Source organism: Toxorhynchites rutilus, chromosome 3 (assembly GCF_029784135.1).
Source record: "Toxorhynchites rutilus septentrionalis strain SRP chromosome 3, ASM2978413v1, whole genome shotgun sequence".
In the NCBI taxonomy this organism is placed as follows: domain Eukaryota; kingdom Metazoa; phylum Arthropoda; class Insecta; order Diptera; family Culicidae; genus Toxorhynchites; species Toxorhynchites rutilus.
Genome location: NC_073746.1, coordinates 118,432,477 through 118,446,674, shown reverse-complemented (window position 1 = coordinate 118,446,674; position 14,198 = coordinate 118,432,477). Strand labels below are relative to the sequence as shown.

General features: G+C 39.4%; 1 protein-coding gene across 1 annotated transcript in view; it reads left to right on the top strand.

The window, feature by feature from the left end:
- The window catches only part of LOC129780145 (uncharacterized), an 80,733-nt gene extending 72,233 nt beyond the window's left edge, over positions 1 to 8,500 (top strand). The window contains exon 3 of the mRNA XM_055788129.1: positions 7,277 to 8,500. Coding sequence (XP_055644104.1) covers positions 7,668 to 8,294 — 627 coding nt within the window. The 5' untranslated portion in view covers positions 7,277 to 7,667 and the 3' untranslated portion in view covers positions 8,295 to 8,500. The remainder of the gene's footprint in view (positions 1 to 7,276) is intronic.
- Positions 8,501 to 14,198: the final 5,698 nt, after the last annotated feature.

Here is a 14,198-nt window from a genome sequence, read left to right as displayed (position 1 = left end):
CCGTCGATTGTTGCCGCTCATCGCGGTTTGGGAAGTTCTGTACCTTGTATGTATGTAGTCCAGCTCTCTTCTTTGCATTCTGGACGTAGCTCTGCGACATGCCGATCTTTTTAGCCAAATCACGGCTTGAGACGTTGGGATTTGCTTCAATCATCCGCTTCACCTTTCCCTCCGTCTTTTTGTTCTCCGGTCCCGGTTTTCTTCCAGCTCCTTTGCCGTGGTCCAACGTCAACCGTACCTGGAACCGCTTCAACACTCTGGAGACGGTTGAATGTTCAACATTTGTCCCAACTGCCGGTGCGACAGGTGAGGAAATTCCAGATGTTTGGAAAGAATTTGTTCTCTCGACTCGCGTTGGTTCACCTCCATTTTCGTTGAATCGAAAAACACGACTTCGAGTTTGACAGCATGTAGACAATACACATCAATGAGAAAGTGTGCAAAATTTGGTTGTTTTTTACCCAATGGTAAAAAAAGTTATGCCCTGTTGAATGTGTCGCAATAATTTCGTGTATACCCTTTAGTATTTACTATACTCCATTCCATTATTTATACACTAGCTAACCCGGCAAACTTCGTCCAGCCCAACATTTGTTTTTTTGTTATCAATACCTCAAACATTCACGTTTTCTTACTATGAGCAAGTTCATGGGTCCAATCGCAGAACTGTTCATTGATTGATCTTCTAGTCGACCCCGTTGAACCTTTTACTATACTATAACCTTTTGCTATAAAATTCCTAGTATTTCTAACAAAACTCATCATTATAATATCAGATTATTTTCAGACACAATTTCGTTCAAGATTTTTCAACCACTTGCAAATAACATGCTTCTCCGTTACATGGAATAAATGTTTTATACAGAAAATATGATAGAATAAAGACAGCCCTAAATCGGACAATTCCTTCCTCGAGTTCTGCTCTTATCAACACATTCGGCGATACTTTTTTATTGGTATAGATAGAAGAAGATATAGGATTTCGCTAGCGTAAACATCAAATGGACTAACAGCACTTGTCACTATGTAATTGTAGAACATATGGTAATTTAGTTTTCCGAATTTTCCCTTTTTCCTTCATAGTTTTCCGAAAATTTTCAGGGGTGTCATACCATTATAGAAACATTTCTCATGCCCAAAAACCCTCACATCCCAAATCGTGCTTGATTAGTTCTCGAGTTATGCAGAAGTTTGTGTTTCGTTTATATGGTAGCCCCCCTTAGAGAGGGGGGAGGATTGTATTCACCATAGAAACGTTTCGTGCGCCGTAAAACCTTCACATGCCAAATTTGGTTCCATTTGCTTGATTAATTCCCCAGTAATGCAGAAATTTGTGTTTCATTTGTATGGCAGCCCTCCCTTAGAGAGGGGGCTGGAAAGTCTAACTACCATAGAAATATTTATTGCACCATTAATCAAAGTAACACATGAGTTTTCAAACGAATGGTGGCAGCGCTATCAGTTGAACTGTGGAAGTTATGGCTAAAACAGTAAACAATAGAAACGTGCAAACCAGCTCATCATGGTGAACAGCTCAGATCAGTTCAGCTCTTCTAAAAGAGCTGTTTTTTATGAGCAGCTGTTCAGCTCAGTTGTCAATACATTATTCGTTATGACAGTGCACAATGGTCCAGGAGATGCATTTAAGTGGAAATTAGCATTTAGAGCTCGACGGTTATTCTCTAGACAAAAAGTTTTTTTTTTTATCCCATTTATTTATTTATTAGGCTCATTAGCATTTTAGTTGTAACAGAGCCGGGTTGTAATCGTGTACATGTACAAATGTTTACATTTCTATAAATTGTAAATTACACAGTAGTTAGTAGTAGCCATTTAGGCGTTAAGTTTTCTGTTCCATTGCATTATGGTAAATTACACAGTAGTAGCCATTTAAGCGTAAGGTTATTCTTTCTGTTCTTCCATTGTTCAGCAGACCGGACAGCGGAGACAGTTGATATTGATCATTGTTGGGTTATTTATAGAACAGCAGCCCGATGTTTCTTGCAGAGCAGAGCAGTTGTATGGATGAATCGATCTTTGTTCCACCGTGGATCGATCTCCATCGCTAATGATGGTTGTGTGGACGTAGTTATTCTATAATAACACAAAGATGGTCAATTGAGGGCCCTGAGTTTGAACTCACGATCGATCGCTTGGTAAGCGAACGCGTACTGGCTACGAAGACCCCTCGGCTAGACAAGAAGTTGATACATATGATACATATGATTTCCATGTAATCAAAAATAGGGCGACCAAAAATGTCGATGAAAAAAAAATTAACTATCTTATCTTTATAGATATAGGTAATCATAGTTCGACAATTTTGTATCGTTTACCTGGTGCATTACGTTTGCCCTGTTAATTATGTATGTCATGCATTTTGATTGCCTGGTTGCAAACGTGATGCACCAGATAAACGTATGCTGTCGGCCCTTACTAGAGGGTCGTCTCCTGTGTTTCAAACTAACCGGGTGGTGGGGCTTACCCGTTCCTTTTCGAAGGATTTTCCACCACCGATGAATGACGGCCCAGAAGAAGCGTTGCAATGGCGGAATACACCGACGCTGACTATCCGTTGAGTCGTTGACTCCAACGATGGGTTGCTCGGCCATTTGTTCGCTGCAAGTTGCGCCTGATGCAGTTCTGTTGCACTTGTCAACTGCACATGAACGATTTCCGGTGAATTCCCTCCGCTATCGAATCACTATGGAAATTCTTTCTTTGACCACTTGACCACGACTGAACAAGAAGTAAGCAAGAGGATTGACTTCACTCTTCAACGATATATTTTGTACTGACTATATTTCTTAACAATTGTTTCTATCCTAGCTATTTACATTGACCACTACGAGTGAACGTCGAACTTGATTGTTCTCTCCTCACACTTATCTCTCATAACGAAATTCTAGGGTGATCCTTTTGGATCAGTTTCAAATTTTACAGCATGTTTTAGATATAAGTTTAGGTAACATATGTTTAGGTTTAGGTAATATAGGAAATAAGTTCAAATACATTTAAGTTCATTTTAAGATATTAAGATATTTAGGTTAAAATAGATTTAGTAATTAATGCATGATAGTATTCATCACCGGGTAATCGATGTGCTTGCGAGAGGCCTCCTCAGTTCCTTGTCCTCGTTAGATGGGGACTTCGCCCCCATTACAGTGACCTCAGAACTGATTTCAGCGAAAAAATAAATTCATAATCAAAATTGCACTTCAGTGCCATAATACAGGGTTTTCCAACTTTAAATTCCGAAAGTAAATTGAAATAAAACACACTTAGAATTCGAATTTCGATGAAACCTTCATTTCAAATTAAAGTTTGGTTTATGTCATTATGTGTGATATACAACATCATTCAAATGTCCACCTAGGGCTTCCTCGCACATCTTGATCCGGAACAGGTAATTTTCGATGACTTTTCGGTACATATGGGGCGGTATCTCGGTCATAACTTCACGAATGTTGTCTTTCAAATGTTCAAGAGTTTGCGAAGAGTTGGCATAGACACAGTCTTTCGCAAGTCTAGCAGGTTCAAATCGCATGATCTGGACGGCCAATTGGCATCACCAAAATGCGAAATTATGCGTCCCTCAAATTTCGTTCGCAATATGACCATGTTCGGTCGTGTTGTGTGGCACGTGGCGCCGTCCTGCTGAAACCACATGTCATCCGTATCCATATCTTCAATTTGTGGCAAAAAAAAATCGGTTAACATGCGGCCATAGCGCTCACCATTCACAGTTACCGTCTCGCCGTCCTCAATTTCAAAGAAATACGGCCCGATGACTCCACCAGACCATAATGTGCACCAAACAGTGACTTTTGGCGGATGCAATGGCCTCTCAACAATCACGTGTGGATTTTCTGAGCCCCATATACGGAAATTTGGGGTGTTCACATAGCCACCGAGCTCGAAATGTGCCTCATCGCTGAAGAAAATTTGAGGCGAAAATTCAGCATTTTGCTGCTGTTGCTCGTTCACCCAATCGACGTATGCCCGACGCATTCCATGGTCACCACGATCTAATTTTTGTACCAGTTGGACTTCATATGGATGTAGGTGCAAGTCCAAGCCCAATTGCTGAGCACGCCGTGGAATCGAAACATTCGGGTCATCCTCCATACTGGCAGCAACAGCAGCAATATTTTCGGCCGAACGCACATTACGATGACAGGTTTTCTCAATATCCGCTACGGATCCTGTTTGTTCGACTTTACGCACTACATTAGCGATTGTGTGCTCTGTAGGCCGTCCATGACGACCAAAATCCGTCCGTAATGCTCGAAAAACATGTGTGGGTTTTTCATCATTTTTATAGTATAATTTAACAAAACTAACACGTTGTGCGATGCTAAAACGATCCATATTGTAAAATGGCAAACATTCAACTAACGATATGACGCTTTGGTTGACAGCTATGTCAAACGGTTGTCAGCGCAGGGCTGTATACTTTCGGAAGCCCGAATGGATAAACTTCATAACACGGTATAAAACTGCATTCTTTCACTTTTCATCATTTCGAAAGGGATTTTATTCAACGCCACTATTTCTCAAATTGCCCTACGCACGAACAATACTTTTTGAATGGAAATGAACGTACGAGACAAATATAATCTCTATATAACACTGATCAGGAATAAATATACAAATACCACCTAATAATAAAATTTGCGTATTATTCAAATATATCCTTCTTTCGGGTATGTGTCGCATTCGGGTAGATGTTACATTCGGGTAAGTGTCGCATTCGGGTAAATTTTACATTTGGGTAACTGTTAAATTCGGGTAATTGACGCATTCGGGTAAATGTCGCATTTGGGTAAGTGTCTATTCGGGGAGATGTTACATTCGAGTAGCTGTCGCATTCGGGTATTTGTTTCATTCGGGTGAGTGGAATTCGGGTGAATTTTTTTTTTTTTCCAAAATATATTTTTTATTAAGGCACATGTGGCGTTAGCCTGACGGGGCCGGGAGTCCAATATTTTGACAATTTTTGTCTTACAACTATGTTAGTAATATGTAACCGATTACTCGCGGTTGGCTCGAGGTTAGTATTACAAGTGTTCTCATAATTGGTATGTTGCAGTCTTCGATGATCTATACGTGTGCCCGACACGGGCTACTTCCTATTGGGATGCAGCTGACCATTAATCAGCAACGCTCCCTAGTCTGTACCCCATATCTAGCGTGGTGCGTCTTTCTCGACTCGAGGAATCCAGGATAGAATGGTCACTAGCCGGCGCAATCATCAGTTCGTGTAGAGTTGTCATGAGCGGTACAACCTTTGGCTCTTGTTGAATGATCAGTGGACTGCACAACCTTTGGCCCGTGCATCTGTAAAGAGTGTGTGTATGTATTGCCGCGACTAAGTAAAAGTTTATCGATCGCTAGGAGGGATATGAAACGGGGACACAACGAAGGAAACATCATTAAACGTTGACATCGGCGTTTCTGAGGAACAGGTATAGATGAAGCAGAAGATCAGGATCCCGGCTACCTAAGATATCCCGGACGGGGATATCCGATTGTCTGCCTTTTGCTCTCAGTGCTCTAGAGAGCTGAGAGCGAGCAGCATGGAACCGGATACACGACCAGACAACATGCTCGATGTCGTGGTAGCCATCGCCACAATCACAAAGATTGTTTGCTGCGAGCCCAATGCGATAGAGATGCGCGTTTAGGTTGTAGTGATTGGACATAAGCCGAGATATCACGCGAATGAAATCACGACCTACATTCAATCCCTTGAACCATGCACTCGTCGAGACCTTAGGGATAATCGTGTGTAACCAACGACCGAACTCATCTTCACTCCACATGCGCTGCCAACTAACGAGTGTGTCCTGACGAGGAATGTGAAAAAATTCATTATAGGCAATTTGCCTTTCAAAAAGTGTGCCTTCTGAAGCGCCCACCTTAGCTAGCGAGTCCGCTTTCTCATTCCCCGGAATCGAGCAATGAGAGGGAACCCATGCTAAGGTAATCTTGAATAATTTTTCGACCAAAACACTCAATAGATGTCTTATTCTTGTTAGGAAATAAGATGAGCGTTTATCAACCTTCATTGAGCGGATTGCCTCTATTGAGCTGAGACTGTCTGAAAAAATAAAATAATGGTCGATGGGCAGTGTTTCAATGATCCCTAGAGCATAGTATATCGCACCCATTTCTGCGACATACACGGAACAAGGATCTTTGAGTTTGAAAGAGGCACTGGAATTTTCATTGAAGATGCCGAAGCTAGTGGACCCGTTTATGTATGAACCGTCAGTAAAGAACATTTTATCAGATCCAACTTTCCCATATTTTTCCGAAAATATCGACGGAATAACATTGGAGCGTAGGTGATCTGGTATTCCATGGATTTTTTGTCGCATGGACAGATAAAAAATGACAGAGGAATTGCAGAAGTATGGGAAGTAAACTTGGTTGGAGATGCCTGGTGAAGGGTGCACGTCGTGGGTAAGGTACTCATGGTATAAAGACATAAAACTTGACTGAGGAGTCAGTTGGAGTAGATTTTCGAAGTTATCAATCACCAATGGATTCATGATCTTGCAACGGATGAGAAATCTGTAGGATAATTCTGTGAACCGAAGAGTAAGCGGGGGTACTCCTGCCAAAACTTCGAGACTCATCGTATGTGTCATTACAAAACAAGTGATCACAAATTATATTAACACCATCACATTCACTAGGATGACACTGAAAATTGTGACAAAATTGATGAATGCCCTGGAAAATACAATTTTCTTCTTTTCTGTGACCTTCATTCTTAGAATCAAAATAAAATGCCTTTAATACGTAATTCGAAATGTGAATTAAGTGTGTAACACTTATATAGAACAAGTAAATAAACCAGTACATAAACGATTCTTCAAATATCGATTCAGCAAAGATCGATTCTTTGATACCGATTTAATCAGTGAATCGATCCCTACGTCGTTTAGAAAATCGATCCGTCAAGATCGATCTTTTTATAGATATCGCCCAATCCAAGTCGAGAAGTATCAAAACGCCAAACGCCAACGCCAAAAACCGACATCTGATCTCTTTCTGAAATCTTAATTTGTCTCAAATCAGAAAACTAATCAATCGTATCAGACAAAAAGTGATTTTTTTATAATCCGTACGGTGTGTTCTCGGACTCTCGGAACACCGATTGGTAATCATAAGTCCTTAACTCCCGATCGAGCTGAGGATCGACAATGATCATTTCACGGAACCAGTCTTGGACTTTTCTAAACAAGATTTTCTAACTTTGTTACAGTTGTTTCCAGTTCCGACACTCGCAAAGTACACTACCGATACGCAGGAACTGGCGAGGATCCAACGGAATATTCTGTGTTTTAATAATATCCGTACTATTCTTGTAATAACGAGAAAAATCAGATATGGGGTACCAAGAAAATAAGTCACGGAGTCCTCGCTAAACACCCATGTCAAGAACCCCCGAGTATGTTCTGGGAATCCTAAGAGATGGCACGAAATCGGAATTGATAACACAATCATCTAACACGGTGAGAGCAGAATATCTCCCAAGAATACTATTTCTGCACAGCTATTAGTGTCGAACATGCTCTCTCTCGCAAGATAACAATCACTCTGGCACAATTAGTGATAAAAGAAATCCCCCCTGCGTCTCGAATGATTGATATAAAATGAATTCAACTCATACAGCCAGTATCATTTACCATCACGGAGACAGTCCAACCATGCATTCAGCAGTAGCCATCGTGTTGTTCTTGGCAGTGGTTCAGGTTCGAACGGATCCTCCAACGGGCTGCGTCTACATCGAAAACGTTGCCTACCGGCGATTCCTGTTTCCCGGTAACTATCACAATCTCTACAACCGGAATGTCAACTACGATAACTGGGAACGACTGTCGAAAAGCAGCAAAAACTGGAGTTTGGAAAGCTTCGAGAAAGCTTTCCTAATTCACTCGACGGAAATAGAACTCGCGCCAATGTATCTCTATGCACAGAAAAGCTTGCAGCTTGATAAGGATAGGGGTCAGGTGTTCACCTCGGCCATGTTCTACAACCCGCGGTCGTTGCAGTGGAAGATTGACAAACTGCGAAACGGGTATTACACGATTAGAAACGAGGAATCGAAAGAGTACCTGTATGCGGCGGAAAGGAAGTACGATGTTAGCTACGGATGTCAGCAGGACGGCAACAATCAAAGCGCCATCTACTGCTGGACCATTGGGACGGTTTGCACGTGGAAGGGAAAAACCTCACCCGAGCTGGGATTCGAATTTCAATGGGCCATTACCAGTTGCTGACCTACATATATATGCTCATTCTAGTGTCCATCCGCATTCGTGCGTTATCCGGCAATGATCATTCATCATACGATAATTAAATCCGGCTATAATTATTTTATTATTAGAAATGCGAAACCACTCCTATATTAATTTTCTGCAGGAAATCATTATTTATGAAATAAAAAAGATGAATAAAACCCACACATATACACACACGGACACACACACACGGACGCACACACACACACTCGCAATCGCACTTTCGCACTAATTGCTTCTCTCGGGGGCATTCCAAACCGAAAATTGCCGAATAAAAATGTTTAATTAAAAATCTTTTTTTTCCCGCACTCGTTCGTCCTACACATGATGGAATGTGAGAAAATTGTATCCCACAGCAAGGAAAATAATTACCGCCGGTGTCTGATTAACGCGTTAATTTCCAAAGTGGCGAGAGCCACAATTGACACTGGAACTCGATCCGTATGGGTGGGAGCAACAAAAAAAAATCACTCGTCCTTCCTCCGCCATTCAGGGTAGGGGATAGTGTATATCGGATGAATCCGTGCCGATACGTGATTTTGGATGTTTCGCAATGTATTTAAATTTTGCGGAGAGTTGGTTGATATTCAATGGCATGGAGAGGATAGAGCAACAATCGTAGGTCATCCGCTGACTTCAAAATGGGTAGAGTATTGTGGTAAAAATGGTAAGTAATGGTTCAACGAAACGTATATGTGATACGTGATACATATCTCCTGTCCTTAGCATCATATTCGTTTGCAGTATTCATTCGATCTTGCAAAAATGCTACACCCAAACTAACGTGTGCAAAACACATTTTATCTTCGGTAGAAAAAAAATGCTTTTTCGTGAAGGGTGAAATGAACAAATAAAAGCACCTTTTTCAAAAGATTCAACATGTTTGTATGAATTGGAACAAATATTTCTTTCTCTCAGACTAAACCTCAGCTTGGGATTGAACCCGAAAAAAGTCCGAACGATGTCATCGGGGATCGAAGCAAGGCCGGTTGGAATGCAAGGCTATTTTACACGATCGCGCTATCCACATAACCACTGGTGTTGTTGAAAAAATGTGTGATACTATTAAACCTTATTATAAAATGAAATTGAGTGTTTTCTAAGAGTAAAAAGGAGAGCATGAACGTGAAGACCGTGCAAAGTATGCGAACAGCTTTAATGCGTGCTTGACTGCAATGTGTCTCTTATTTCGCTCGCTCATATCGCTCTTACATTGCTATAACATATAGATTATACAAATGCTATACTAGTATTGGAGAGAAGCACATATTCTGTTATTTTTAGACTCACTTAACTCTTTGTGGTCGTTTGTCTGCTCTCAGCCACCATACCTTTTTTACCGTTCTGGTCGTTTGTCTGCTCTCAGCCACCACATCAAGAAACCATGCTAATCTTATATTATACTCAACCAAATGCCAGTTTATGCTTTTCCTAAACGAAGCTTGATGCCTAGTGAACATGTTCACGAATCAATACGGTGCTCTTATGAGTAATAGATAACGGTACTCAGTATCAAACAAAGTAGTCACCCACACAAGGGGTTCCACTGTGGGTTAAATGCATAGGAATGTGGGATACAAATCAACAGTTTGCATAACTACTGTTTGCATAAATGTCTCATATTGGCTGAATAATCGCATAAGTGTCTCAAGCGACAAAATCTTTGTTCAAATAAAGTGAAAAGTTCTGATCTTTTCGGATACGCAGAAATCATTATTTGAGTAACCACTGGTTCAAATTATGTTGAATTTGTTGTTTTTAGAGAGCAGAATTCAGATGTTGTATGTCATCAAAAGTGAAAAGTGCTGATCTTTTAGGATACACATTGCTGGCATTAATTGCACATTTATTGCATCGATGGCAAAAGTGTCTCATACGGATAATAAAAATAATATTAAGTGTTGATTATACTTCATATGATTTACTCTTGGTGACTGTTTCGAAAGATTCCACACGAAGACGAATTATAAAATATAATTTTCATATAAAAATATTACATTCAAACACATTGTTAAGATAATACATATATATGAATCACAAATGGTTAATGGGTTAATGTAATAAATCGGGATACCAGAACATGTACTAAAAAAGAATTTTTGGTGTAGATGTCAAATCTTTATACAAATCCACAATCGTGACACCGGAGGGTCTAGAACCAATCCGACCGGCGATGTATTCCGTTATTCATCGGGTCTACTCTGTATCGAACTCCAATCGCGATGGTCTACAGTAGATATGGGCAGATACCGTTCATGAACTATCCAAAAGAACTTATTCACCAAAAATGAGGGAACTAACGTTCGTTCTTTTTTACAGCTCAGAACGAACGGCGATCGTTTTACAAGTGGAAGGAGAACGAACGAATGATAGATAAATAATGTTGCAAGGAAAATACTCCTTAAATTAATGAATAAAAAGAAATGATAGCCTTAAGAAAAAAAAAGTCACAGGAAGATTGTGTCCGAGATACGACCGCATAGTAGATGTAGGATTCCATTAGACCATCTGTTGCATGCTAATTTTGGATATGTGTGAAAAATTATATCGTTAAACTCTTTGGAAATGATTTTGTTGCTCTGAAAAGGGCCGTTTCGTAGGGTTATTGGGGATTTTTTGTTCACTTCACCAGTGTTTACAACCGAGTGATGATGACAAAAGGATGGTGATTAGTCGTTGGATGGTGCATATCTCGATAGATGACGAAGTGGAATGAGATAGGTGAAGACCGACCGAACACAATTATCAATTTTTCACACCACAAAAGCCATGTTACTTTATTATAGAGAAAAATGGAAAAATTAATTTTCTTTTATATATTTTTTTTTTACTTTCTGAGAGTGTTTATTCAATCCATCTCCATTTTCGCTTCAAACCCAACGGAACACGATACTATATGCCTCAATGCGAATTTCAATTGGACTAACACTACCTAATACATTATGTAGAGTATATGGCAAATCACTTTTTCGAATACTTCTTCACTTTGCTAATTTTGACGTAGGATTACGTTTTTCGGGAACATATCGGGGTACAAATTGAAACATCCAAAATCGATCCCATCGTGAAAATTATCCAATTTTAAACGCTTAAAGCTCAGTCATTTCATGATGATTTGATTGAATTTTTGCGTCAATCGATTTCGGCACTCCATTACAATTTTTTTAAAAATAAAATAAGAAAATAATATATGTCATGACACTAACTATCGAACAATTGAGAAATCTCAACCCCTATCCTAACGGAAATAGCCACTTCTGATTGGTCGAAACTTACGACACATGCGGTGGGTCCCTAACGGAGGCATTAAAACTAAGCTGCCTGGGGGAAATCGACTTCGCGAAATTTCATACCAATTTCATACCGATCACATTGTGAAAAATTTTGCACAAGTGTAAGTGTAAAATTGTATATGGTAGCAGTTGTGTTAAAAATGACTTGATATATGAAACGATTTATTTCAATTTTCAGAAATAAAAAAAAAAACCAAGGTGTGTTCCCGCTCGAGAATGGGTCGTTTGGTTTAAGCTGTCTGTTTTGATGTTCATTTTCACCCAAGGAAAGTTTATACGACGAGAAAAATTAGAAAAGTGAAGAAATATTAGAAAAAGTGATTTCCCATGTGCTCTACATATAGTATTAGGTTTTGTTGGTCCAATTTAAATTCGCATTTGGTTGAATAAACACTCAGAAAGTAAAATTTATAAAAGAAAATTACCTTTTCCATTTCAAATATGTTTTCTCTATATTACAGTAACATGTTTTTACTGATGAGAAAAATTGATAATTGTGTTCGGTATTGGTAATTATCTTATATTACATTGGGGAGTTTTTTTTCTTTAGTTCATCCATACATAATATAGAAGGCATCTCATCTACGATCACAGAGGGTGGTTTTCATTATATCTCGTTCCACTTCGGTATCTTTTATCTGGTTCGCAGCATCCAACGACTGTTTACCATCCTTCTGTCATCATCACTCGGTAAACACTGGTGGAGTGAACAAACAATATCCAACAACCAAATAAAACGGCCCTTTTCAGGGCCACCAAATCATTTTAAGAGTTTAACGATGTAATTCTTCTAACATATCCAAAATCAACAGATAGCCTAACGGAAACCTACGTCAACTATGCGTTCGTGTCTCGGACACAACCCTCTTGTGACTTTTTTCGCTGTATTAACTTTCGTTGGGTGATTGTTTTTCTCAATTATAATGAATTTCAGTACTTCTGGCCAGGGCTCTGCATAGTCATAGTCAACTGAGGATAGTCAGCTGAATATCTGACTGACTATATTCGTATTCAGTTAGTAATGAATTTTGGCTTCTTCACGTAGTTGTTCCCCAAAAACGACTAAACAGTCAGTCGTGCGTTTATTCGCTTTCTCCCTCTACCGACTCGACTATATCATTTCATTCTTCCCAGTCAAATTATCCTCATTGCATTTTGAAGTGATATCCCTCAAAACGAATTCGTTCCTCTCTCTCTCCCTCCCATGTATCATTATGCATGCATCGATGTTTGAGTTCAACGTGGTTTGACATACGCTACAGGTGAGCTAGATTCTTTTGTATCGTACACGAAAATTAATCACACGTATAAAATATCGTGCAGTGTGTGTGCGCTATTTTGCACGCTATTTACTAATACTAACGCGAGGACCTTTATAGCATACTTGAAAAATGTCTAAACTCGTTGGTTTGAGCTCACGATGGGTAGACAATAAACCGTCCATTCATGGGGTAACTTCTTTTTTGCATCAGAAATCATGTTTCGTTCCGTTTTATATAGACGTAAAAATAATATTGAAGTCAGTCAGTCAGGCAGATTTGTGTTCATTAGTCGCGTCAGTTAAAATAACCACTGACTGGACTATAGTTCACCAGTCATCCTTGCTAGTCAACGTTAGTCAATTCATTTTCTAGTCGAGTCACTTTTTGTTGGCGGCGACTGCCGAAGCGGTTCTAGTCGAAGCTAAACTACTGAGAGTAGAGTCGGTCCTCATTTTTCACCTTCGAAGATTTCGGGCCCTGCTTCTGGCTGGTTCGTAACTTTTACTCACATTTTTGGAAGAATGTCGAGAGAGGTACGGTTGTTACCACTACGCTAGATCGCCTCCACAATTCCTTGGGTGAAGATGAACACAACAAAATAAACAGCTCAAATCGGACAATCCGTTCTCGAACGGGAAACACATTGTTTTTTTAATTATGAAAATTGAAATAAATCGTTTCATATTTCAAGTCATTTTTAACACAACCGCTACCATATACAATTACACTCTTATACATGTGCTTAACGTTTTACAATGCATGACCGGTCATTGATATCAAATTTCACGAAGCAACCAACATTAAAGTTCCACATATAAAATCAAAATTCCAAATCATTTACTAGAACTAAACGTATCACTCACCTTATTTGAAATACAGAAATGCCCCCAACTTGCATGTATTTGCAATGCCGATCTTCCCAGGCACCATGGTTCGAAAATCTGTAGTTTCATAAAATATACTATATTATTCATTTTCACTGTAATGAATTGTTATGGAGTGCCCAAATTCATTGACGCAAAACTCTCGTAAATCTATCAGAAAATAACTGAGCAATAAGTACAAGAGGAAGCTTGTGTCTTCGATTTCGATCAATCAGAACGAGGTACTTATTCAATGTAGAAAACTGTTATGGAGTGCTGAAATCGATTGACGCAAAAATATCATAAATCCATCATTTGTTTATTTGTTTATTTGTGTATTTGTTTCATATATCAACAGGCACATTACTGCCCTAAGGATATTATTTAGTAGAAATTATTAATAAGTACAATAAACACCCCTAATCTGTATTTCGATCGATTCGAAACATTCCGAACGGCTTGATA